This window comes from Babylonia areolata, chromosome 1 (assembly GCF_041734735.1).
Source record: "Babylonia areolata isolate BAREFJ2019XMU chromosome 1, ASM4173473v1, whole genome shotgun sequence".
NCBI lineage: Eukaryota > Metazoa > Mollusca > Gastropoda > Neogastropoda > Buccinidae > Babylonia > Babylonia areolata.
Genome location: NC_134876.1, coordinates 17,706,269 through 17,730,202, shown reverse-complemented (window position 1 = coordinate 17,730,202; position 23,934 = coordinate 17,706,269). Strand labels below are relative to the sequence as shown.

The 23,934-nt window shown below is 40.9% G+C and overlaps 1 protein-coding gene across 1 annotated transcript in view; it reads right to left on the bottom strand.

The window, feature by feature from the left end:
- Nucleotides 1-12,809: 12,809 nt before the first annotated feature.
- LOC143291383 (5-phosphohydroxy-L-lysine phospho-lyase-like) overlaps nucleotides 12,810-23,934 on the bottom strand; it is a 13,825-nt gene continuing 2,700 nt past the window's right edge. Inside the window, exons 3-13 of the mRNA XM_076601226.1 lie at nucleotides 23,446-23,564; nucleotides 22,797-22,956; nucleotides 21,342-21,416; nucleotides 20,826-20,922; nucleotides 19,950-20,066; nucleotides 19,477-19,559; nucleotides 18,415-18,509; nucleotides 17,550-17,662; nucleotides 16,212-16,366; nucleotides 13,986-14,075; nucleotides 12,810-13,478 (exon numbers count right to left, since the gene is read on the bottom strand). Of these exons, the coding sequence (XP_076457341.1) occupies nucleotides 13,145-13,478; nucleotides 13,986-14,075; nucleotides 16,212-16,366; nucleotides 17,550-17,662; nucleotides 18,415-18,509; nucleotides 19,477-19,559; nucleotides 19,950-20,066; nucleotides 20,826-20,922; nucleotides 21,342-21,416; nucleotides 22,797-22,956; nucleotides 23,446-23,564 (1,438 nt within the window). The 3' untranslated portion in view covers nucleotides 12,810-13,144. The remainder of the gene's footprint in view (nucleotides 13,479-13,985; nucleotides 14,076-16,211; nucleotides 16,367-17,549; nucleotides 17,663-18,414; nucleotides 18,510-19,476; nucleotides 19,560-19,949; nucleotides 20,067-20,825; nucleotides 20,923-21,341; nucleotides 21,417-22,796; nucleotides 22,957-23,445; nucleotides 23,565-23,934) is intronic.

Genomic DNA, 23,934 nt, shown 5'->3' with positions numbered 1-23,934 from the left:
ACATTTATAATACGTACCATATTGGAAATAAATGTCTCATTTCAGTATCTTAAATTCAGACATCTATACATAGCTGTTCAAGAGGCTATTTTCGCGCATATCACTGGTCCGTACGGGTACAGCGTATAGTGGACTATAGTGGACCGCCGAACTGGGTAGAAACTTCTACTTGTCCCTGACACTGGCTATCGTCTTGTGGTTTTGGGCGACTGGAGGTTTTCCCAGTCCACGGCTCGAGGATGTCCGGATCTGTCCACCTCTTTCTCTGACGTCCCCTTTGTTTTCTTCCCTTCAACTGTTCCTTGAAGGGTGGTCTTGTAGAGGCTACAAGACCTCGTTACATGGTCAAACCATTTCAATGTTCTTTTCTTTACAGTAGAGAGCAGATCTTCGTAGTTGTTCATGTGCTGTCTCACTCTTCTGTGCACCTTCTCACGAAGGATGCTGTCAGTGGATGATTTCCAACAAGTCTTGGATCCTCCAGTTTTTGTTCAGTTTAACTTTCCCATCACAGCTGTTGTTATCGAAGTTCTTCCATGTACTTCTGGCATGGATCCTTCATGACAGCACCTAGGTACTTGAATTGTTTGACTATTTCAAATTGTTGGCCACTGACTTTGATTGGTGTACTGATGGGTTCGTCACTGTTTTAGTTCATTGGCTTAGTTGTTTTTTTTTCAGCGCTGATTTCCAGAACATATCTGGATGATGTTTCGTCTAGACATTTCATCAGGTTAGCCAGCTCTTCCATCTCTTCCTGCCAGGCTGTCTATATCACTGCTGACAACTGCAATTGTTGTCTGTTGCAGGGACTGATTTGATTGATTTCTTGTACTACAATGAGTGGGTGCAATGGCTTTGTTTTAGAAATCCGTTATAAATTACCAGTATATTCATTGTTTGTAATACTGTTAGTGATCAGTTCTGGCACTTTTTTTTTTTGCATCAACTTGAGAACTCTTATGATTACAACAAACCTGTCAATCACACACACACACATTTGCATGCATGTGAATTTTTTCTCCTTTTCATAAAGAGAACTGAGAAGTAAACCAAAAAAGATGTGAGGGAAACAGAAAAGTCAGTAATAACTATGCACTTGCCAGTGTTTTTTTCTTTTTCTTTTTCCTCCCTCTTTTTCTTTAAAAATCAACAAAATTGCAGAAAGAGAGGTAAATGAAGTCAGTGTGTGACGTGCGATGCTTTTCTTTCTGCTTCTTCTGCAATGAATAATATATATATATATATATATTGTACTAAACAGCTGGTCAACAAGATCGCGCCACTGGAGTCAGCTTGCGGCAATATGATAACAGACCGGAACAAGCAGGTAGAGAGATGGGCGGAACACTACCAGGAGCTCTATTCAAGCCTGAGAAAACATTGTCGCAGACGCAGCAGTGGAGAGCACCGCCAACCTCCATCTTCCCTGTCACGGCAGTGGAAGAACTCGACATCCCGCCCTCTGAAGAGGAACTCAGCAAGGCCATCGACTCCCTCGCCTGTGGAAAAGCTCCAGGAAAAGATGGAATCCCGCCTGAAGTCATCAATGCTGGAAAAAAGACCGCGCTACTCCTCCACCTGCACCAGTTGCTACTGCAGTGCTGGGTAGAAGGGACTGTGCCCTGTCACGCCACGGCTGACAGAATGACAGACAGACGGACGAACGGTCGATGACAAAAACTCAATGAATCTGTCAGCCCTCCGCACCAGTCGGAACAACCAGATTCTTCTTGAAATTATAACATTTATTCAAAAACAGACAAACAAAAATAATATTTGGTATTTGCGAACACGAAATTCAACAACAAAACAATACTGACACAACTACCCCCCTCACGCGATTACAAACACACAAAAAATATAGTCTGCTGTGCTCAGCCTCTGCCGCCGCATTCCAGAATACACCAGCGGTCAGGAATGGATGGGATAAGGGAGATAGTAAGTTGGGGGACAGCACTTAACACAGCGACCACGTTCTTCCAGCCGCCGCCGTCACGGTCGTCGTCGCTGTTATCGTCGTCGCTGTTATCGTCGACGCGGTTGCGCCGCTGCCACAGAACACTGCCAGTCCCGCACCATGCAGACCTCCCTCCAGCCCACAGCCACAACCAGCAGAGGAGTGGAACCGTCCAAACGGGCACAATGGAAGAAAAAACCTAAGAATGGCAAAGTGTCAGTTCTGACTCTGAAAGATGCTAGTCACACCCAACCTATCATCCCGCCCATCCAACCTGCCGTTACAATAACGTATCTAACTTTAACTCGATTTAACTTAATTTATCCCAAAATAATAAGCATTATTAATATTTCTCATGAACACACACAATGATAGGAACTCACGGCATCTCTTAATCATAACAAAATAATATGAACAGCTACAGCAAATTCAAACAAACATGCATTCACAGCCTCTGTCATTCCCTCCACCACCATTCCTGCAAGTCCAAACGACCAGCCGACCAAGGAAACATCACACACCCTCACCTCAGGCAGGCTATGTGAAAAACCTGGAACTGGTGTTCCAGCCGTTGCAACGCCCGCCGACAAATGGCGACAACCTGCTGCTTCACCGCAGCAGAAGACATGGGAAGATCAACTCCCCAAACCCCTAGTCGAAATGACTCTCACAGCAGTTGACAGTGGAGTGCCAGACAGATACAGGAACAAATCAAAAACCAAAACACAACTCACTGACGCGAGTTGGTTCGCACGTGGGATTCGGGCCGAACGCGTTGCCAGTCTATCTGGCGGCTTACAGAAATAAATATGTCAGCTAAGGGGAGTCTCACACTCTGGATATGTCGACGCGTGACATGCTCCAGGAAATGCGTGACGCCAACATCATCACTCTGTACAAGAACAAGGATGATCTCAGCGATTGCAACTACCGTGGAATCTCCCTGCTCAGTATCGTTGGGAAAGCCTTTGCCCATGAAGTCCTGAGCAGACTGCAGTTACTTGCTGAACGCGTATACCCTGAGGCACAGTGCGGATTCAGAGCTGGAAGATCAACAGTCGACATGGTCTTCTCCTTGCGGCAGCTGCAGGAGAAATGCCGGGAGCAGAGACGGCCACTATATGTCACATTCATCAACCTGACCAAGGCCTTTGACCTGATCAGCAAGAAAGGCCTCTTCACACTGCTACAGAAGATCGGATGTCCCCCCAAGTCCTGATGATGATCACGTCTTTTCATGAAGACATGCAGGGCACCGTTCAGCACGATGGATCTTCATCTGACCCATTCCCGATCAAGAGCGGGGTGAAGCAAGGCTGTGTGCTGGCCCCAACACTCTTCGGTATTTTCTTCTCGCTGCTGCTGTCCTATGCCTTCAGCCAGTCGGAGGACGGAGAGTATCTCCACACCAGAAACGATGGCAGTCTTTTCAACCTGGCCCGCCTTCACGCTAAAACCAAAGTGCATCAGGTTCTCATACGCCAGATGCTTTTGGCAGACGACGCACTCTGACAACTAACTCTGAGGAGGCACTCCAGCGACTCATCAACCACTTCGCCCAAGCATGCAGAGAGTTTGGCTTGACTATCAGCCTAAAGAAGACAAACATCATGGGCCAGGACGTGAGCAGCACCCCAAGCATCTCCATTGGTGACTTCACACTTGGGGTCGTCGAGGACTTTACTTACCTCGGCTCCACCATCCAGAAGTAGTTGTGCCTGATTACTTAATGAGGAAAAACATAACATATATTTGCATGTTAATCTAAGTGTTTTTATACATATACATATTTTTTAAGGAGTAATGGGAAAATCAATGCAGTTGCCTATCATTGGTGCCTGGTGGAATAAGGGTCGGGATTTTACCATTCCCTCAGGTCAACATGTGTGCTGGTCTGCTAGTGCTTTAATACCCTTTAATGTATGTCAAAGATCAAATATGCTTCTTAACCTATTCAACCCCTGGGATTTTATTGCCTCGGAAGGTGTCCATGCCACACTGATGCGGAAAAAACACACAGAAAATATGCTGTTTTCCCTCCAAACTACAAATGGACACTTCAGGAAATACTGTAGAACTTACTTCCCTTTTTTTGTGTTTTATGCCTGTGCATGAACCTGAACGCCATTTTAATGAGATAAATTTTGATGCTTGAGCAATGCTCTTTCACTGGGCTCAATGAGTTAAAACTCCTTATGCCATGTCAGCATTTGTTGGTTGTGGAAAAAAGAATATGTTCAGCATGCAAATCCCTGAAAATGAATTACTGCTGCCTAAACGCCATGATTAAAAACAGCCATGAAGGTAAAAGCCCACTTGTTGATGCAAGTGAATTTGGGCATTGCAGTCCAAGAGCACAGAAAGAAATGATATACAGTAACATCCTGAAGGAATCATTTTTCATATTTCATGATGACGCCATCACAAGCTTTCTGAACCAACTCACATCACACAATTCATGGATCACATTGAATGTGAACAGATTTATTCTGCCATATCAATAGATTTCAAAGCCGACAAAAAGTCATCATATTCACAATTCACAGCCAAGACCATGTATTACAATTTCCACATAAACACTTATCATACAACTGTCACTGTTTTTTTTTATATATTTTTTTTTTTTATAGAAAATAACAACATTCCTGTATTGGACTGTTTCACAGACAACATGTCATCACCTTGCGAAAGCTCACAGACATAGAAAATCATGTCAATGCTGAAATGACTTCAAACACAACAACTAACATTCAATCATACGCAACATAGCAACAACACAATAGCACACAGGACGTTTCTAGCACAGAATTTCCAGAGGGCAGTAATAATATTTTTATACTGAAGCTGGCATCTCAAGGTTACTGACACCTCAAAAATGTGAAAGAGAAGAACTCGAAACCGCCACAATTGAAGCAATACCTCAAGAACTATAAGGAATCTTTTCAGAATTCTGAAAGAGAAATCAGTGCAAAAAAACCCCAAAAACCCAAAAAATAAAAACAAAACAGGAAAACAACAACAAAAATATATAAAATAAAAAAATCATATAAAAGAATAAAATTAAATGAAATCATGCTTTCATGAATAAAACCATCCTTTCTTTGAGCTTTACATTTCTGAAGGTTACAGAAGGTTAAAAAAAAAAAAAAAAAGACAAAAGTAAACGAAAAATATTTGTTTATGGTCTTGTCAACTAAAAGGGCTATCTTGGGGATGAAATGTTATCAGAAATATAATGTAATTCTAATCAGAAGTCTTATGTAGAAGAAGGTAACATGCAGCTACAAAAAAAGAAAAAGAAAACAGGAGGCCTCATCTCCAACTGGTCAAATAATGCATGCACAAACAACAACAAAAAAACCCCATGCAATTGTCAAGTGCTGGTAAACACCATAAGAATTATTTGATAAAATACAGTAAATCGGATCAGTAGAAGTTGGACAGAAAAAGATGGCAGGCAGAAAAAGAAGTAAACTTTTCTTTTTTTTTTTGAATCATGGAAACTGCTATTGCGTTATTTGTGAAGACAAAAATATTTCTGGTATCCTGCTGAATATTGTTGCTCTTCACCACACAAGGCATTGTCACTTCAATTGAAACGACACACTGTTATCACTTTTCAGGCAACATATTGCAGGCTAAAAGAACAAGTGCATCAAATATATAAAGACAATTTAATTGTCTTCCATCATTGCTAGTATTCAAGCACAATATTGACCATCATCAAATCAATCACTACTTTTATGTCAGTACATCATCGATCATTATCAACTTTGCAGTCACTGCTAACATTTCAGTGCATGGTTGATCATCACCAAATCTGTAATCACTGATTTATATTTCAGCGCAATGTCAAAAATGACTGAATCTACAATCACTGGTTATATTTCAACACATTGTTAACCATTCCCAGATCTTAAAAATCACTTATTACATTTTTTGTAGTAGTTATTAACGCGGCGATAGCCTTGAGATGGCCTTAGTGGTCGGCGAGGCTCTAAGCACCATAATTTCATTTCATTTTCATTTCACTGATTACATTTCAGCACAATGTTAATCATTACCAATTCTGAAATCACTTATTATATTTCAGCTCAATGTTGATCATCACTGAATCTGCAATCACATATATTTCAGTACAATGTAAATCATAACCAAATCTGCAATCACTGTTTATATTTCAGCACAATGTCAGTTATTACCAACTCTGCAATAACTGCTTATATTTCAGCACAATGTCTAACATTACCACATCTGCAATCACTGATTATATTTCAGCAAAATGTCTAACATTACCACATCTGCAATCACTGCTGATATTTCAGCACAATGTTGATCATGACCGAATCAGTACCTTCGAAACAACAATCCATTATCATCACCTCTCAGACAATGCTGGGCAATCTCTCACACATTACAACACACTGCTGGTGTTATTCAAAAGTCCACACAATGGGAAACAGCACACAATGGGAAATGGCAATCGCTAACACCATCACTCTTCTCATCATATCATCCAGTGTTGGTGAGATGTTCATGAAAATAGCAGAAAACTGACATCAGTTCATCAAGAATCAAACTAGCACATTGTATCATCATTACTCCAACAAACACACACATTTCCATCATCATCATCATTTCAAACACTATCATCATCATTAATCCAAACACACACACTGCCATCATCATCATTTCAAACTAGCACAATGTATCATCATCATTACTCCAAACACACACACTGCCATCATCATCATTTCAAACTAGCACAATGTATCATCATCATTACTCCAAACACACACACTGCCATCATCATCATTTCAAACTAGCACAATGTATCATCATCATTACTTCAACAAACACACACATTGCCATCATCATCACTCCTCACTAACACATTAAACTAACACACTGCCACATCATTACTCCAACAAACACACACACATTGTCATCATCATCATTTCAAACTAACACATTAAACTAACACACTGCCACATCATTACTCCAAATTAACACATTACCATCATTATCACTCCTCACTAACACATTAAACAAACACACTGCCACATCATTACTCCAAATTATCACATTACCATCATTATCACTCCTCACTAACACATTAAACTAACACACTGCCACATCATTACTCCAAATTAACACATTACCATCATTATCACTCCTAACACATTAAACTAACACACTGCCACATCATTACTCCAATTTAACACATTACCATCACTGCCACTCCAAACTAACACATTAAGCTAACACGCTGCCATCATCACCATTCCAAACAAACACATTACCATTATCGTTACTCCAAACTAACACGTTAAACTAACAAGCTGCCATCATCATCACTCCAAACTAACACATAAAACTAACACATTATCATCATTACTCCAAACTAACACGTTAAACTAACACATTATCATCATCACTCCAAACTAACACATTATCATCATCACTCCAAACTAACACATTATCATCATCGCTCCAAACTAACACATTATCATCATTACTCCAAACATAACATAACAATCATCATCACTGCAGAGATGATAACCAGACTTGGATGTGAAAGTTTAAGTCATCTGAAGATCACAATATAGCAGATTACAATATTACACAAGTTGCACTTCGTTTTGGGTTGTGGCATCCTTTTTGAAAATTGTTATGGAATTCATCAGTTTATACTGCAGATTTGTTTTTGAGTAAGCCCTCTGTCTTTCTGCCTGAGAAAGGAATTTTGCTCAGAAATGGAGTCTGTTTTTGTAAAATTCATTAAACCTGCATTACAATCCACTTTCACTTTCTCAGCATATTATCCAGGAATTCTGCTGCCATAAAAGTTACTGATATGACAAACTAAGTCTACATGTAAGTAAAATTGCGATTTGCAAGTAACTTAGTTTTACTGTTCCTCTTTAAAAAAAAACATACATAATCCTTTTCACAATGTACCCGAGACCATTAGAAATAAAATCAGGACGCCCACATGCACCCCCCCGAAAAAAAAGAAAAAAGAAAAAAAGATCCATTCCTAGATTAGCTGTTATCATTCCATCCCAGACAACACTATATCCTTTTGACACTTGACAGAGAACAGTAACACCTATCATTCTATCTCAGACAACACCCTACCCCATTCTTTTCACGCTGAGCACAGGATAGCGTAACACCGGGAAGTGAATATAAAAGTGAAACTAATGTGTATATAGCTTAGATGTACTGTACTGTACCACTTTCTGTGATGACAGATTTCTCTGTTAGAATTCCACCCTGTGAAAAGAGTACATCACTACAGAGCAGTGCCAGCATTTTGTCTCTGTCTGCAAGTGTGTTTGTTTTACTATCAAAGTGGATTTTTCAAAGGAATTTTTGCCCTTGACAACCCTTCTTTTGCTTTGGGTGGGCACCAACTGCATGCTGCGGCTAGTACCCAGATCAACACTCAAGGTGTAGTGGAGAAGGGGGATTAACTCTTTCCATACGAACGGCGAAAGAGACGACGTTAACAGCGTTTCACCCCAATTACCATCATCAAAATATTGCAAGCGGAAGGCTCTTATACTGAAGAGGTGAATGTTGACAAAGAATACCACAGTTCTGACGATGGAAGCTAAAGGTTGGGTCATTCAGACACCCACTGGACATCCGAGGGGTCTGTGTAGAGGAGAAGAGAGGACTGGCCGTACTGAGTGAGTTAAAAATCCCAGCTCTCTGCAGAACTAGAACCGGTGAACACTAGCATTCTAGTCAGAAGCATCATCACTGGCCCACAGCTCCACTGTTGCTATCATTCCTTGACAGGCACCTCACTTTCCTTCAGACTGCGCACACAACAGACAACACGTCAGCAATGTCACTGTGACCCAAAAGCCAACAGCATGCTGTGGGAAATTCAAAGAAAGACAGGAACATATCATATCTCTTGGACAGGAACATAAAGGAATTTGTCGTAATTTATCTCTATGACAGGAAGATATAGGAATATACCATATCTCCCAAGCTGGACCGCATAGGAACATGTCATATCTCCCAGATGGGAAGATATAGAAATATGTCATGTATCCTAGAAAGGAAGATATAGGATTATGTCATATCTCTAAGACAGGAAGATACATAAAAATATCACTTCTCCTTTACAGGAAAATACAGGAATATACCATATCTTGGAGACTGGAAGATATAGGAATATATCATATTTCTAACACCAGAAGATAGAGGAATATATCATATCTTCTAGATGGGAAGATATAGGAATGTGTTGTACATATAAGACAGGCAGATGCATCAATATATCACATCTCCAAGACAGCAAGATATAGACATATACCATATCTCTAAGACTGGAAGATACAGAAATATACCATATCTCTAAGACTGGAAGATATAGGGGAAAAATCTAAGACAGGAGGACATAGGCATATATCAGATGTTCATGAATAGAAGATGCTGGAATATATATCTACGATAGGAAGATATAGGAATATATCAAATCTCTAAGACAGGAAGATACAGGAATACATCATATCTAAAAGACATGAAGATTTAGGAATATATCAGACAGGAAGACAACATATCACAGGCATCACACAATGTCGGCAGGCCACCAGTAAGGCACACATTCTATGCTTTGTGATATCAATCACTTCAGAAAACTAGCTGCAGACACTGGATTGGAGAGCCACTGATTTACTGAATGACTGACTGGTTCATCCATGTCATAGTTTCAGTTTCAGCTTCTCAAGGAAGCGTCACTGTGTTAAGGCAATTCTATATATGCTACACCACATCTGCTAGGCAGATGCTTGACAGCAGCATAACCCAACACGCTTGTCGGGCTTTGAGTGTATGCATGCATAATTGTGTATCTATCAGAATGGATTTCTTCTAAAGAATTATGCCAGAGAACAATACTGTTGTTGCCATGGGTTCTTTTTCAGAGTGCCAAGTACATGCTGCACACGGGACCTCAGTTTATCATAAAGGGCTAGACACTCAGACAGATTTTCTAGTCAAACTTGGGAAATGGTGAGAGAGCAGGAATCAAACCAACACTCTTAATGCGCACTGTATTGGCAGATGAGCATCTTATCCATTCTGCCACCTTCCTCACATACATACATAATACGAATCAAATACAAACAATGAATGTATGACCTTCCATCCTTCACATCAACACTTTTGACACAAACCAATAGCAATGAACAGCAATTTGATTTGATATGTTTTCTCACGTTTTGAAAAAAAAAAGAAAAAAAAAAAAGAAGAAAAAAAAAAAAAGAAGGCGCAAAGTGCAAAATGCAAAATATCACCTCTGACAGTGACTTGTGGACACAATCTTTCTCTTGCCTCATTTACCTGGGACAGCGGCACAAAGAGAGAGGTAGCTGGAATGAACACACAGGTATTGCTGTGATGTGGGTGACCAAAGTGCACAATGAACACACAGGTATTGCTGTGATGTGGGTGACCAAAGTGCACAATGAACACACAGGTATTGCTGTGATGTGGGTGACCAAAGTGCACAATGAACACACAGGTATTGCTGTGATGTGGGTGACCAAAGTGCACAATGAACACACAGGTATTGCTGTGATGTGGGTGACCAAAGTGCACAATGAACACACAGGTGCAAAACACTGTGCGTACAGTCCTCAACAAGTCAACGCCTACACAGGCTGAATTTAAAACAAGACTGAAAAAAAAAAAAAAAAAAAAAAGAAGAAGAAGAAGAAGAAAAGAGCACCATTCTCTCTCCCTCAGTTTTTCCCCCCTCATCTCATAAAACAAAATATTCAAATAAAAATCATTCATCCAATACTGGTGTAAAAGGAAAAAAAAGGTAGAAAAAAATTTATGCTATTGTGTCGCATTGTGCTGTATTATATTGTACTGAATTGTACTGTACTGTACTTTGTTGAACTGTACTATACTGTTCTGTACTGTACTATACTACCGTACTCTATTGTATTGTATTGTACTGCATCGCACTGTACATCAACACAGATCTGAGCACGCTAACAGAATGTATTTCTCTTACAAATGGCTCCTACACTGGAGTGCATGAATCTGAACACAAGAGGTCCATTTTCAAAACTGAATTTATGATAAAAACATTTACAAGTGATGGGCAATGTGAAACATGCTCAAAGATCTTTCGAGCAACACGTCATTAAAAGTGCCCACCCTCCCTCCCTCCCAACCCATCTGCCCCACTCCCTTCTAAAAAAGAGATCAAAAGGAAGAGGCGGTAAAAAACAGCAACAACAACAAGAATATATGGAAGCTGGCTGATGTAACAGAAGAGAAAACCAAGAACAACAACAACAACAACAAAAAAATGCTAATGAAGATAATCTTTAAAAACATAGTTTGAGAAAACCAAGAACAACAACAACAACAAATGCTCATGAAGATAATCTTTAAAAATATACTTTCCAAAAGATGTCTGAAAAAAAACCAACTTTCTTTGATCTATGAATGTCCACAAGATAGTATAGAAAATGAAGAAAGACTTTTTCTTTTTAAAACTGCATCAAGTCCACAGAAATACTCTCAAAAAGAAGAGACTTTTAAAGAGCATTCAACAATCACATTAAAAGCCAACAACAGACACTTCCAAAACAAGAGAACTGGACGAACGACCTACCACTGCACCGAGATCTGCAGAAGTAACAAGAGATCCACTTGCAGGATGTCAACAACAGCGTAAGTACCCAAAAGATCACTGACAGAACAGTAACAAGAATGTAAGTAACCTTCAAATCACCAGCTGAATGACAAACAGCAAGCACAACCACCCAAAAGATATACTCACAGAAACTGAGCAGCATAGATACACATGAAGAGACAAAAATGGCAGAAAATCAACACAATCAATATCAAAAGACAACAGAAGCTGGCAAAGAAGTCACGGCAACATTAAACATCTCCAGCGCCACTCTTTTCATCGAGAACTGACACTGAGAGAAAGTTTTCATTTTCAGTTGTCAAAGAGGTATCAAAGCGTGCAGACTGATCCATATATACTGCACCAAATCTGCTGCTGAAGAGGAGCGAATGCCTGACCTTCGCATAAACCCAACACACTGGTCAAGCCCTGAGAGAAAAAAAAACCAACAACAAACAAAACAGAGAAAGAAACAGCTCCAGGAATATTTCTCAATTACAGACACTGAAAAGAGAGGCTGACAATTCTATGAGAGTCTGCAACTGACAGTTAGCTCCATGAGGGAATGCTTGAAGACTGACAGACATACTGCTCCCTCCCAAACAGTTTCAGTTTCAAGGAGGTGTCAAAGCATGTGAACTGATCCATTTACGCAGCACCACATATACACAAAAACACATATGTGTAACAAAAAATCAAAAAAAAAAAAAAAAAAAAAAAAAAAAAAGGAAAAAAAGTTTATTTTGTTTTATTACTTCATTCTTTTCATGTTAACTCACTCCAGACAATGGAATGTAAGGTAGCGTTCCGGATGACAGAACGCTATAGCTGTTTTGATCATTAAAATTTTTTCCACGTTTTCCTCATGGAGTAGCATAAAAATTGCAGCTACACTGGGCATTGCGAACATGTCAAGGGTCGAATGGAAAGTTTCTTCATGAGGTTCCATAACAACACACTCCACAGTGAGCCTTTGAGTTCGGCACCCCACATGACAAGCTAATCTGCATTCGTATCGAAAATGGCGTCATAGGTGATACAAGTGGAAAGTTTTGGAGCAAACTAGATCACGACAGTGGCTTTTTACTGCTGCTGAAGTGATTGAAATGCTTCAAACTGAAGGTTTCAACATTGACAAGGATGATGAAGACATTGAATAAAGTATCTGCAGTGAAGAAAGCTACCAGCAAGAAGGTAATGACAGTGACGGTTTCTGAGGGCTGTGAAGAGAGGGAGGGGGGTGGGTGTACACACAACGTCAGGAGAGGGTCAGTGAGTCAAGTACAGGGAGTTTCGTTCAGTTACTTTGTGTTTTGTATTTTCTGTGATTTTTTTCCAAACCCTAACAAATGGGTCGTCTGGAGGGGAAAGCAAGGGAGAAAACTATTTGTCCGGAGTGAGTTAAAGTTTGACACCCTGACAGATAATGGGGATGCTATCAATAACATCAAACAAAAGGGAAACAGATGCAGCAGTTGTTCAGAAGACCGAAGAAAGGTTTTCTCTTCTTAGTCCATTTCCTCATAGCGGGCTCTTTTCACTGCACTTGCTCCCCCCTCCTCCTCTCCATCTTCCTCCTCCTCCTCTTCATCGTCAGAGGCCCGTGCCAAGCTGTGCTGAGTCAGCACCTGCAGAGGAACGTCAGAGGATGAAGCTTCACCGCTGTGGGTCGTGGAGGTCAGGCCGACCCGGGCGGCATCGTTCTCGATTTCCCTCAGGGCCTGGTCAAAGGCCTGCAGGACGCGGCGGGCGTTGTCCAGTGTGAAGCACATGGGCGGCATCATCACCATCACATTCTTGTCCAGTCCATCGTTGGCCATGATGATCTTGTTCTCTTTCAGTCTGGACACACACATGTACATGGTAAGACAACTGGTCTTTGACGTGACACTGATGCACACAAGCAGCACTGGGTCATATGCCACACATTCACACACACTGTATTATCTCATGCAGCACACCTCATTCACACATACATTCACACACACTCTAACACACACACACACACACAAGCACACAGAGAAATTCACTCGAATACATTAACAGACATACACACACATACACACACACACTTACATATATATATGTGTGTGCATACCCTTTCCAGCACACATCGAAGCATGTGCACAAAGAAAAATACACTCACAAAGAACAAACACACACACTGAAACACACAAACACAATCTCAAACACACTGTCACACACTTACACTATACACTCACACACACTTACACCACACACACACACAAACACATACACAACCACACCAACCCACACACTCTCTCTCTCACACACACACACGCAGAGACAAGCAGTGAAGACAGAAAAATAAAGAGAAAACATGCTTACTTGTAGGCCAGAATTTCTGCAGCCTCCCTGGCAGGTTTGCGACTCTCTTTATCCATCACCAGCTCCACCCCCACCATCATCCCCATGCCCCTGTCACACAGTCCACAACGTGGTATCGCCTGACATGTCTGTCCGTGTCATACAGTGAACATGGTCATCAAAGGATTACACACAGACACTCTTGCACACATAAACACACACACATACACACACTCTTTAACTCACTCGGAACGACAAGTTTTCTCCCTTGCTTTTCCCCACTGACGGCCTATTAGTAAGGGTTTGGAAAAAAATGACAAAAGAATACAAAATACAGAGTAAGGAAATGAAACTTTCAGAACTGGTTTATTACATGTTCAACTATTACATATAAAAAAATCATATTTCTCATCTTATTTTTAGTTTTGCCATATGTAGAAAATAATGCCAATTTTTCACCCTGAATCACCATACCCATGCCCACTTTCTGCATTAAATTCAATTTCTTCTTCTTCATCATCCACCTCTTCAATGTCCGACCCTTCAGTTTGTAGCATTTCAAGTACTTCGGCAACACTAAAACGTTGCCATCGCTGCCTTGTTCGCTCCACAACATTTTTAGAATAGCCTGCTTTGCTAACAGGCTGGCACGCGAGCAGACAACCAGGTCAGTGACTTTGTCAGCGTGTGTGCGAGACGGGCCACACATGGCAGGCTGGCCAATCATACCATTCGACTGTGGAGTGATCCAGTATAGCGCACTCTGCTTGGCTAATCACAAAATCACGTGTACAGCGCGTGATGGATTTTTATTTCTGGAAAACGCTATTCCATTCCGTCATCTGAAACCGAATACATTTTATCTCTCGTCTCTCTCGTCCGGAGAGAGTTAAATACTCAATCACTCTCTCTCTCTAACACACACACACACAGACACACAAACACACACACATTCTCTCTCTCTCTCCCTCTCACACATACACACATTCAAATACTAAACGTGTGTCAATCTACATAACATTTTCTAAAATATGCCAGTCTACATAAAGACTTTTTCAAAGCGTACCAATTTATATTTTAAAACCATTTTCCCCCATTACTGATGATCATTGTACGCACCCTGGGCCCAAGTGCTAAGTGAGGTAGAACACATCATAAATATCCATACCTATGACAACCATTATCATTATTATCAAATGGAAGCACTGCAACAGAACTGGTTAGGCCTTAAGACTTCTGATCCAATGTTCACCAGTGATCAGGTTTCGTGACCCTGTTTCGGCATGGTGTTGTGTTTATGTGAAAGGCACTTCACCCCTGAATTTCCTCACTCCACCCAGGTGTGTGGACGGGTATAGGTACCTGAATTTGTCGGGGAAAGAGAGGACTGGACCCTGCCTTCCTACACCGAACTATGAATATGGATTCATTGCTTCCTACACTGAGTGTGAAAAAACGACCCCCAGCGCCAAATATTTCAGAAACGATGCTCTCAGTCACAGGCTTCAGTTCAAGTCCAAACAACACGACGGACTAGTTCACTTCAAACTCTGCCGGGGGGTAAAAGTCAGTCATTGTTCTATTGGCGGGAAACAGGTTGAAGCTGTCAAACTTTGTCAGAATGTGAAAAATGGTCTTATCAACATGACCCCTCGATGTTGACAAGTCGCCTATGGCGGTGCACTGTCTAGTCAACTAAAGTTGCCTATGGCGGTGCACTGTCTAGTCAACTAAAGTTGCCTATGGTGGTGCACTGTCTAGTCAACTAAAGTTGCCTATAGTGGTGCACTGTCTAGTCAACTAAAATTGCTTATGACGGTGCACGGTCTAGTCAACTAAAGTTGCCTATGTCAGTGCACGGTCTAGTCAACTAAAGTTGCCTATGGTGGTGCACTGTCAAGTCAACTAATGTCGCCTATGGCGGTGCACTGTCTAGTCAACTAAAGTCGCCTATGGGGGTGCACTGTCTAGTCAACTAGAGTCGCCTATGACGATGCACGGTCTAGTCAACTAAAGTCGCCTATGGTGGTGCACGGTCTAGTCAACTAAAGTCACCTATGGCAGTGCACTTTCAAGTCAACTGAAGTTGTCTAAGGCAGTGCACTGTCTAGTCAACTAAAGTCGCCTATGGCAGTGCACTGTCCAGTCAACTTAAGTTGCCAATTGCGGTGAAAGAGTTAAATGAAGACAAGTTGGCATGGGGCCAGCTAGGAGTGAAGGGCGGAGAAAGCGAGGGGCCCCCCCTACCTGACGTCGCCCATCATGGGGTGTGAGGGCAGCAGGGCGCGGAAGCCGTCCAGCAGACACCTGCCCACAGACTTGGCGCTGGACATCAGCTTCTCGTTCTCCATCACGTCCAGCACCGCCAGACCCACGCTGCACGCCACGGGGTTCCCTCCAAACTGACACAGTCACAGTGATAACCATATCATTACTGACAGTAACAGTGATAAAAATATTATTACTGACACAGTCACAGTGATAACAAAACCTACTTCGGGAGGTTACTGGCCATAGCTACTTTCGTTTTCTCTGCATAGGCGGGTAGTAGTTTGCGCAGGACAGGAATCAGATCCCTGCCAGAGTCTGCACTAGTGACAATGATCATATTATTATTACTGACACAGTGACAGTGATCATAATCTTAATAATCATTACTGTGAATTCATACACTGCCAGCCCCATGCTGCATGCCATGGGGTTCCCTCCAAACTGAGAGTCACAGTGACAATAATATTACTACTGACACAGTGACAATGATAACATCATTACTGGAACCAAAACCCCACTTGAGCATCAGTCACCAAAAAAAAAAAAAGAAAAAAAAAAAAGAAAAAAAAAGAATGCAGTCAGGCCTCAGCCCTGGTCTGAGGAAAAATGGCTGGAATTATGTGGTCTGGAATTTGGTTCCACAGGCGGAGAGCTGGAAGGAAGGAGTGCCTGTGAGAGTTGGTGCGGGAGTAGGGGACTGGTAATTTCTCTTTACAGCTTTTCAGCCCTGGTATGGCCCTGTGTGGTCGACAGGGTTATAAGCAACAAAAAGTTGCTTTTCAGTTTTTTAATTAAAAGCCTCATCTCTCAAAAAAAAAAAAAGTTCTATTGCGAATTCATACACTGCGAGTCCCACACTGCACGTCACGGGGTTCCCTCCAAACTGACACAGTGACAGTGATTATATTATTATTATTACTGTGAATTCATACAGCTGCTATATTCTTAAACAGGGCTCCAAGCTGTTTGTAAAAAAACAGGTAATAGAAACCCAGACTTGCACACAACATAAATTACTACATCACTCACACTCATGCACTCACTCACATGCATACACACACTGTGTAAATGCCCCCCCTCCCCCACCCCTCCATTCCCTCCCACACATACACATACACTCTCTCCCACTCTTTCTCTTGTTCCATTCCCAAACGTGTGCACACACACAAACACACATGGGCATACAAACACACAAATTTACTATATAACCATCTGTCCCTCTCCCAAACACCCACACACATACACACACACACAATCGCACACACACATGCACATACATTCTGATCAAACACACAAGAGTTTCAAACCCCTCACCGTAGAATTGAACTCAGAAATGCTGTCAGCCACCTCCCTGGTGGTGATGACGGCAGCAAAGGGATGTCCATTACCAATGGGCTTCCCCACCGTCACAATGTCTGGCACCACCCCTGATCACATAACACTTACTTTGTAAAATCATTATTTCAAAAAATATATTCATCTTCTTTTGAAATAGCTATCACTGAACTTAAAGACATACACACAAGGATACTAATATAGGTATGTAATACATATACATACATAGATACTTTGGGGGAAAACCCCAAACAAAACAAACAGAACAGAAAGTTGATAAATATTACAGAAAAAAACATAAACAACAGCTCCTCTGCTGGAGGAAGAGTACATCATGGAAAGGATTTTGTCCGATTAAAAAAAAAAGAAGTATATATGCCCTACACTAAGAGTCAGTTCAACATCATACACAAGAAGTGTTCCTAATTCCCAATTGTGTCAACTGTCAAACACTGACAGAAAATACCAAAAATGAATAAACAGATCAAAGTAAGATTGTGATTATTGTAATGGAGTGTCCATTGGAGCTCTGTTGTGCTCTTCATAGGATAACTGTAGATTTAGTAAAGGACAAATCATCCACTGAGTTCTGCTATCACCAGATCAAACAAAGGAGAGTAACATGAGCTTTTCATTGTTCCAACCTTCAGAAAAACAAGCTGACATTACAGAAGAACAAAGGAAAAGAAAGATAAAGACACAAAGACAAAATGAGTTGAAGTAACACCTAATGGATGTATTACAACTTTATGCAATAGAAGAGGACTAAATGGGGGGAAAAAAAGCATGAGAACAGGCTACAAGGGAAATATATACACCAGGCATATGTCTGGCAGAAGCTGACCTTGTGTTTGAAATGACCAAAAGTGTTCCCCACACCGTCCAAAGGTGGTCTGCACCTCATCGGCAATGCACAAACCCCCACTCTCCTTCACAAACCTGCACACAATCAATACCTGTTCACACCATCAACACACAACTACACTCTGTTCGCTAAACCCAGCTGACAGATACAAAAGCAATGTGGTTAAAGAATCATACTTTCAATCTGAGGGTCCTGGGTTCCAATCCTGTCACAGTACTTGCTGGGTTAACGGCAAAGAATTTTCTGATCTCCCAGGTCAGAAGTGCAGACCTGATAGTGCTTGATCCCCCTTCATGTGTTCATGCATGTAATGATCAAATGTACATGATCCTGTAATCCATGTCAGCATTTGGTGGGTTTTGGAAACAAAACCCATCATGCACACCCCAAAAACAGGTATATGGCTTCCTAAATACAGGGATTAAAATGGTCACACACGTAAAAGCTCACTCAAACATACAAGTGAACGTGGGTTGAAGCACCATGGATGTGTCAGAAGAAGAAGACTATACCCAACTCACTGAATAAACACAAGCAAAAACGTTAATGATGACCAGCATTCATTCCATTTACAGACAGTTCATTGAGGAATAGTTCTGCTGGTGACACTGTTGTTTTGCAATGTGTGTCTGACTGATGACTTGTCATTCTGTGTGCAGCAGTCACACTTAAAAGCTGACATGAGATGGGCACTGTGTTTGTCTCCAATGTTTATTCTTAACTCTACAACTTTTGGACGCGACAAGTACAAATCAGAACAAAGGGTATCACTGCAGACACTTTCAGTGATTAACTGACAGAGGGATGATCAGAGAAGATCAATCACATCTGCCCCCATCCAATAGCAGCCTCAGTACCCGAGTGTGTCTGTGTCTCTGAGTGTGGCAATAAACAAACCAACTCCAGCACTGCACAACAATTCTAATACCAGCATGAGACAATCCAATCTAATAGGCAATAAAAGAAGAAAAACAAAAACAAAACAAAAACAACAACCCAGGAATGGCAAAGGAAGAAAATTACTGAGATGTTCCTATTCACCTGTATGCATGCTGAAGGTATGAGTCTGGATACACAACCATCCCACCTGCTGTCATGATTGGTTCACAGATAAAGGCAGCAATCTGAAAATGATGACATGTTGCTACACACCACAACAAGAATGATGAATCATTTTTTTCTCCTCTCTTTGTTTTTGGCCTCTCCTATTCCAGTTGCCTATGCCAAACAACAACCATTTTACGGATGAAGTTCACAGTCAGCAGAGAACAACACATGCAGAGACATTGGAGTTTAGCTCAGTCATAGTTTAGTGACAAAATACATGACAATGTTGCAATATTATTCATTCAAACTTAGTACTCAAATAATGAGAGTATACCCAACATTTCTGACTGGACTATCTTTCTTTTCTTTTTAAGTAATGACCTTTGCTGTTATTTTCATATAACTCATATTATTAGAAACAAAAAAACAAAACAAAAAGAAAACAAACACAAACACACAGGAATTACCTCTCGCCCTTTCGCCTTGGCCTGAGCAATGCAGGACCTGACCTCTTTGGCATAGGTCAGACCAGGATTGACAGTATCCTCATTGTACTTGCCCCTGAATGTGTATGGAGTTGGGGCCTGAAATCATAAAGGTTTCCATCATTTAAGTCATTGAACCTTAAATCCAAGCCTACTCAGGCGTCAAAATTCGTTTAATTAAAATAGTTTCATGTACCTACATACTCATAAACTGCAAGCAAAGGGAACTAACTTCTACAGTATTTCTGGCTGAGTCCATAAGTGTCAATTTGAAGGAAAAACCAGTTGATTTCAGAAAATTTTCTGCGTTTTTCTGCATGGCAGGGAAATATGCGGATGCTCTGAACTCTTTGGGGTTCAACGGGTTAAGATGGACAACTGTATTTATGGTCCATCAATATCCAATAATATTAACATGTTGCTTCACAGGGGGCAAGTACTGTAGAAAAGTTATTTCTATGTCTGATTTGCTTAATTTTGGATCTGTGTTTAACAGTTAGTATTGTTTTATATTGTCTCCATTACCATATTTGTTCAGTACATTATGCAAATCTAATAATAAAAAAATAAAGTATGTGTGGGTGCATGCTTACACTTTACAGGTGTGTGTGTGTAAGTGTGTGTGTGTGTGTGTGTGTGTGTGTGTGTGTGAGTGAGTGGAATGGTGATGTTTTTATCACTCTTGCTTTGCTGTGACTCGTGTGTGATTTTGTTGTATAGGACACAGCTCCTATCCAAACACACACACACGCACACACACACACACACATACACACACACACAACAAACACACACATACATACCCACCCACCCACACATACACACCTAATCACCCACAGGCACAGACACAGAACTTACCACATGCACCCAATCTTTCTTGGTGTGATCACTGCCCAGTTTGCTAAAGCGGGAGGGACTGACTTCGATCACGTTGCTGAGGTTTCCATGGTAAGCCCTTTAACGCAATATAATATCATGATCATTCATCTAGCAAGGTAAAACATTTCTGAAATCTATAGAAAATAATCCTCAAACATAAAGCCTACTTATTCACAAACGCTTGTGTGTGTTTGTGTACATGTCAATGTACATGTGTAATTACACACGAAAACACATGCACGCACATATGTGAACATATGTGAATGAGTGTATGTGTGTTTGTGTGTGTGTGTGTGTGTTTGCATGCGTTTGATTGTGCGTGCGTGTACGTGTGTGTGCATGCTGGTGAACCCATGTCTGCTGTGTGTGTGTGTCTGCTGGTGAGCCTATGTGTGTATGTGTTTCAATATTTAAAAAGTATCACTATCAGGTAAGTTTTAAAAAAGGCAAAAAAAGAAAAAAAAAGAAAAAAGGTTCTCAATGCAATCTACTTACAAGTCCAGACATATGACATCTTCACGCTTGGTGTAGGACCTAGCCAAACGAAGAGCCAAGTCGTTAGCTTCTGACCTGCAGAGAGGGAAGAAAATGTTTTAATTATCCATTTCAAAATAAATATTTTTTTCAAATAATTCCATTTTCTTTTGGCATAGCTATCACTGAAGCCATAAACACACAAATACATGGATACATACACAGGTACATAGATACATACACATACATACACAGATATCTGAAAACAACAACAAAATTAAACAGAACAGAAAGTCTGTAAATATTTCTGAAGAGACACAGATGGCTCCTATGCTGGAGAAAGAGTACATAATGGAAAGAAAATTCATTGTGGAATTGTGGCCTGTGCTTTACAAATACAACCCAGTCTGGTGTTGATGGCTGATTCAAGCGACTTACTGAAATCTGCGGTTGAATCAAGCGACTTACAAATATCTATGGTCAAATCAAGTGACTTTGTCAATATCTGTGGTTGAATTAAGAAACTTATCAATATCTGTGGTTGAATCAAGCAACTTATTAATATCTGTGGTTGAATCAGGCGATTTATTAATATGTGTGGTTGAATCAAGCAACTTATCAATATCTATGGTTGAATTGACTTATCAATACCTGTGGTTGAATCAAGCAACTTTCGAATATCTGTGGTCAAACTAATCTAGAGACAACCAGTTCATGCAGAAAACAGATCATGCAGACAGCAAGACCAGAGACAAGACCATGCGGACAACCGGATCATGGAGACAAGATCATAGTTAAAAGTGAAGCATGCAGACAGTAAGATCAGGAAAATAACAAGATCACAGAGAAAAACAACATCATGGAGACAATGCAATGATGCAGGCAGGACCATAGACAACAGAACCATGGAGACAACAAGATCAAAAAGACAAAAAGAGCATGGAGACAACATGATCATGAAGACAACAAGGCCATGCAGACAACCAGATCATGGAGACAAGCTCATGGAGACAAAACCATGCAGACAAAATCAAGGACATGGAGACAACAAGAACATGGAGACAACATGATCATGCAGACAACAAGATTAGGCAAACAACCAGTTCATGGAGACAACAAGATCATGGAGACAAGACCATGCAGACAACAAGATCATAAAGACTACAAGATAGTGAATATAATGTGATCATGCAGACAAGATCATGGAGACAACAAAACCGTGATGACGACAGACAGCAATACCAGGCAGACAACAAGATCATGGATACAACAGAACCATAGACACAACAAGACCATGCAGACAGCAAGCTCTTGGAAACAACAATACCTAGCAGACAACAAGATTACAGAGACAACAGAACCATGGAGGCAACAAGACCTTGCAGACAACAAGATGATGGAGACAACAGAGCCATGAGACAACAAGACCATGCCAACAAGAAGATCATGGAGACAAGCAGCAAACCAAGGTCTCACCCAGAGTTGAGGAAGAAGCAGACACAGAGGCTCTCTGGCAGAGTGCTGACCAGACGCTGGGCATATTCCGACATGACATCATTGAGAAATCCATTGTTGGTGGTCAGCTTGGCCATCTGTTCCTGACCAGCACTGACCACATGGGGGTGACAGTGGCCCACTGAAAGGCACACACATGATGTATGATACTTGCAATGAGTGTTGTGTTGTGTATTATGTTTTGTGTATATATGAAAATAAATTTGTGTTTGAGCATTTGGCTGGATGTCTGTGCAGGGTTATGCATATAGGTTTTTGTTTCATTGTTTAAAAGCATGTTTTACATGCAAGTTTTTACACTGTACTGAGCAAGTGACCATGTTGTACATGATAAGGCACTATATAAATCAAATACTTATCAGTATTATGCACAAATGTATTCTGATCCTCAAATGCATACATAAGTGTAAACAAATATGCCCTCATACATAGATGTGAGTGAGAACAATGAGCATACACATGTGGATGCAGAAAGCCATTTATTATTATCAAAATTTCAAACATAAATGGCCTACTATGGATTTTTGTTTTGGGGTCTTTTACTGCATCATTGTTCATTTCTCGGATAGGTTCCCTAGGCTGGCATCATCTAAAAACAGGAAGATCTCACCATGGGAAGTATTGCTGATGCAGTCCAGGTATTCACCACCAGCATCATCATACAGGTACTGGCGGGACCCCCGTATTATCTTCAGTGGTGACACCTCAAAGTGCAACCGGCACGATCGCCTGGGGAAGAAGAAAAAAGAAAAAAAGAAAGAAAAACACTTTTAAAGGCCCCACAAATGAACACATCACTATTTGACATGTGCATGAAAATAAAATAGAAATAAACTGAAGCTGAGAAACTTAAAAAAGAATATAATTTTATAAATCAAAATAAAATCACACACACACATGCACACACACACACACACGTACACACGTTTACACACACACACACACACACACATACATACACACACATAATGTCAAAGGTGCACAGTCCCTCCTACCTGCGCCACCCCACCCCCCCCCCCCTACCCACAGAGAGGCACACGGCCACTCCCCCACATAATCTCTCACTGTAATATTGTTAAATGTCTTGAAAATGCACTGA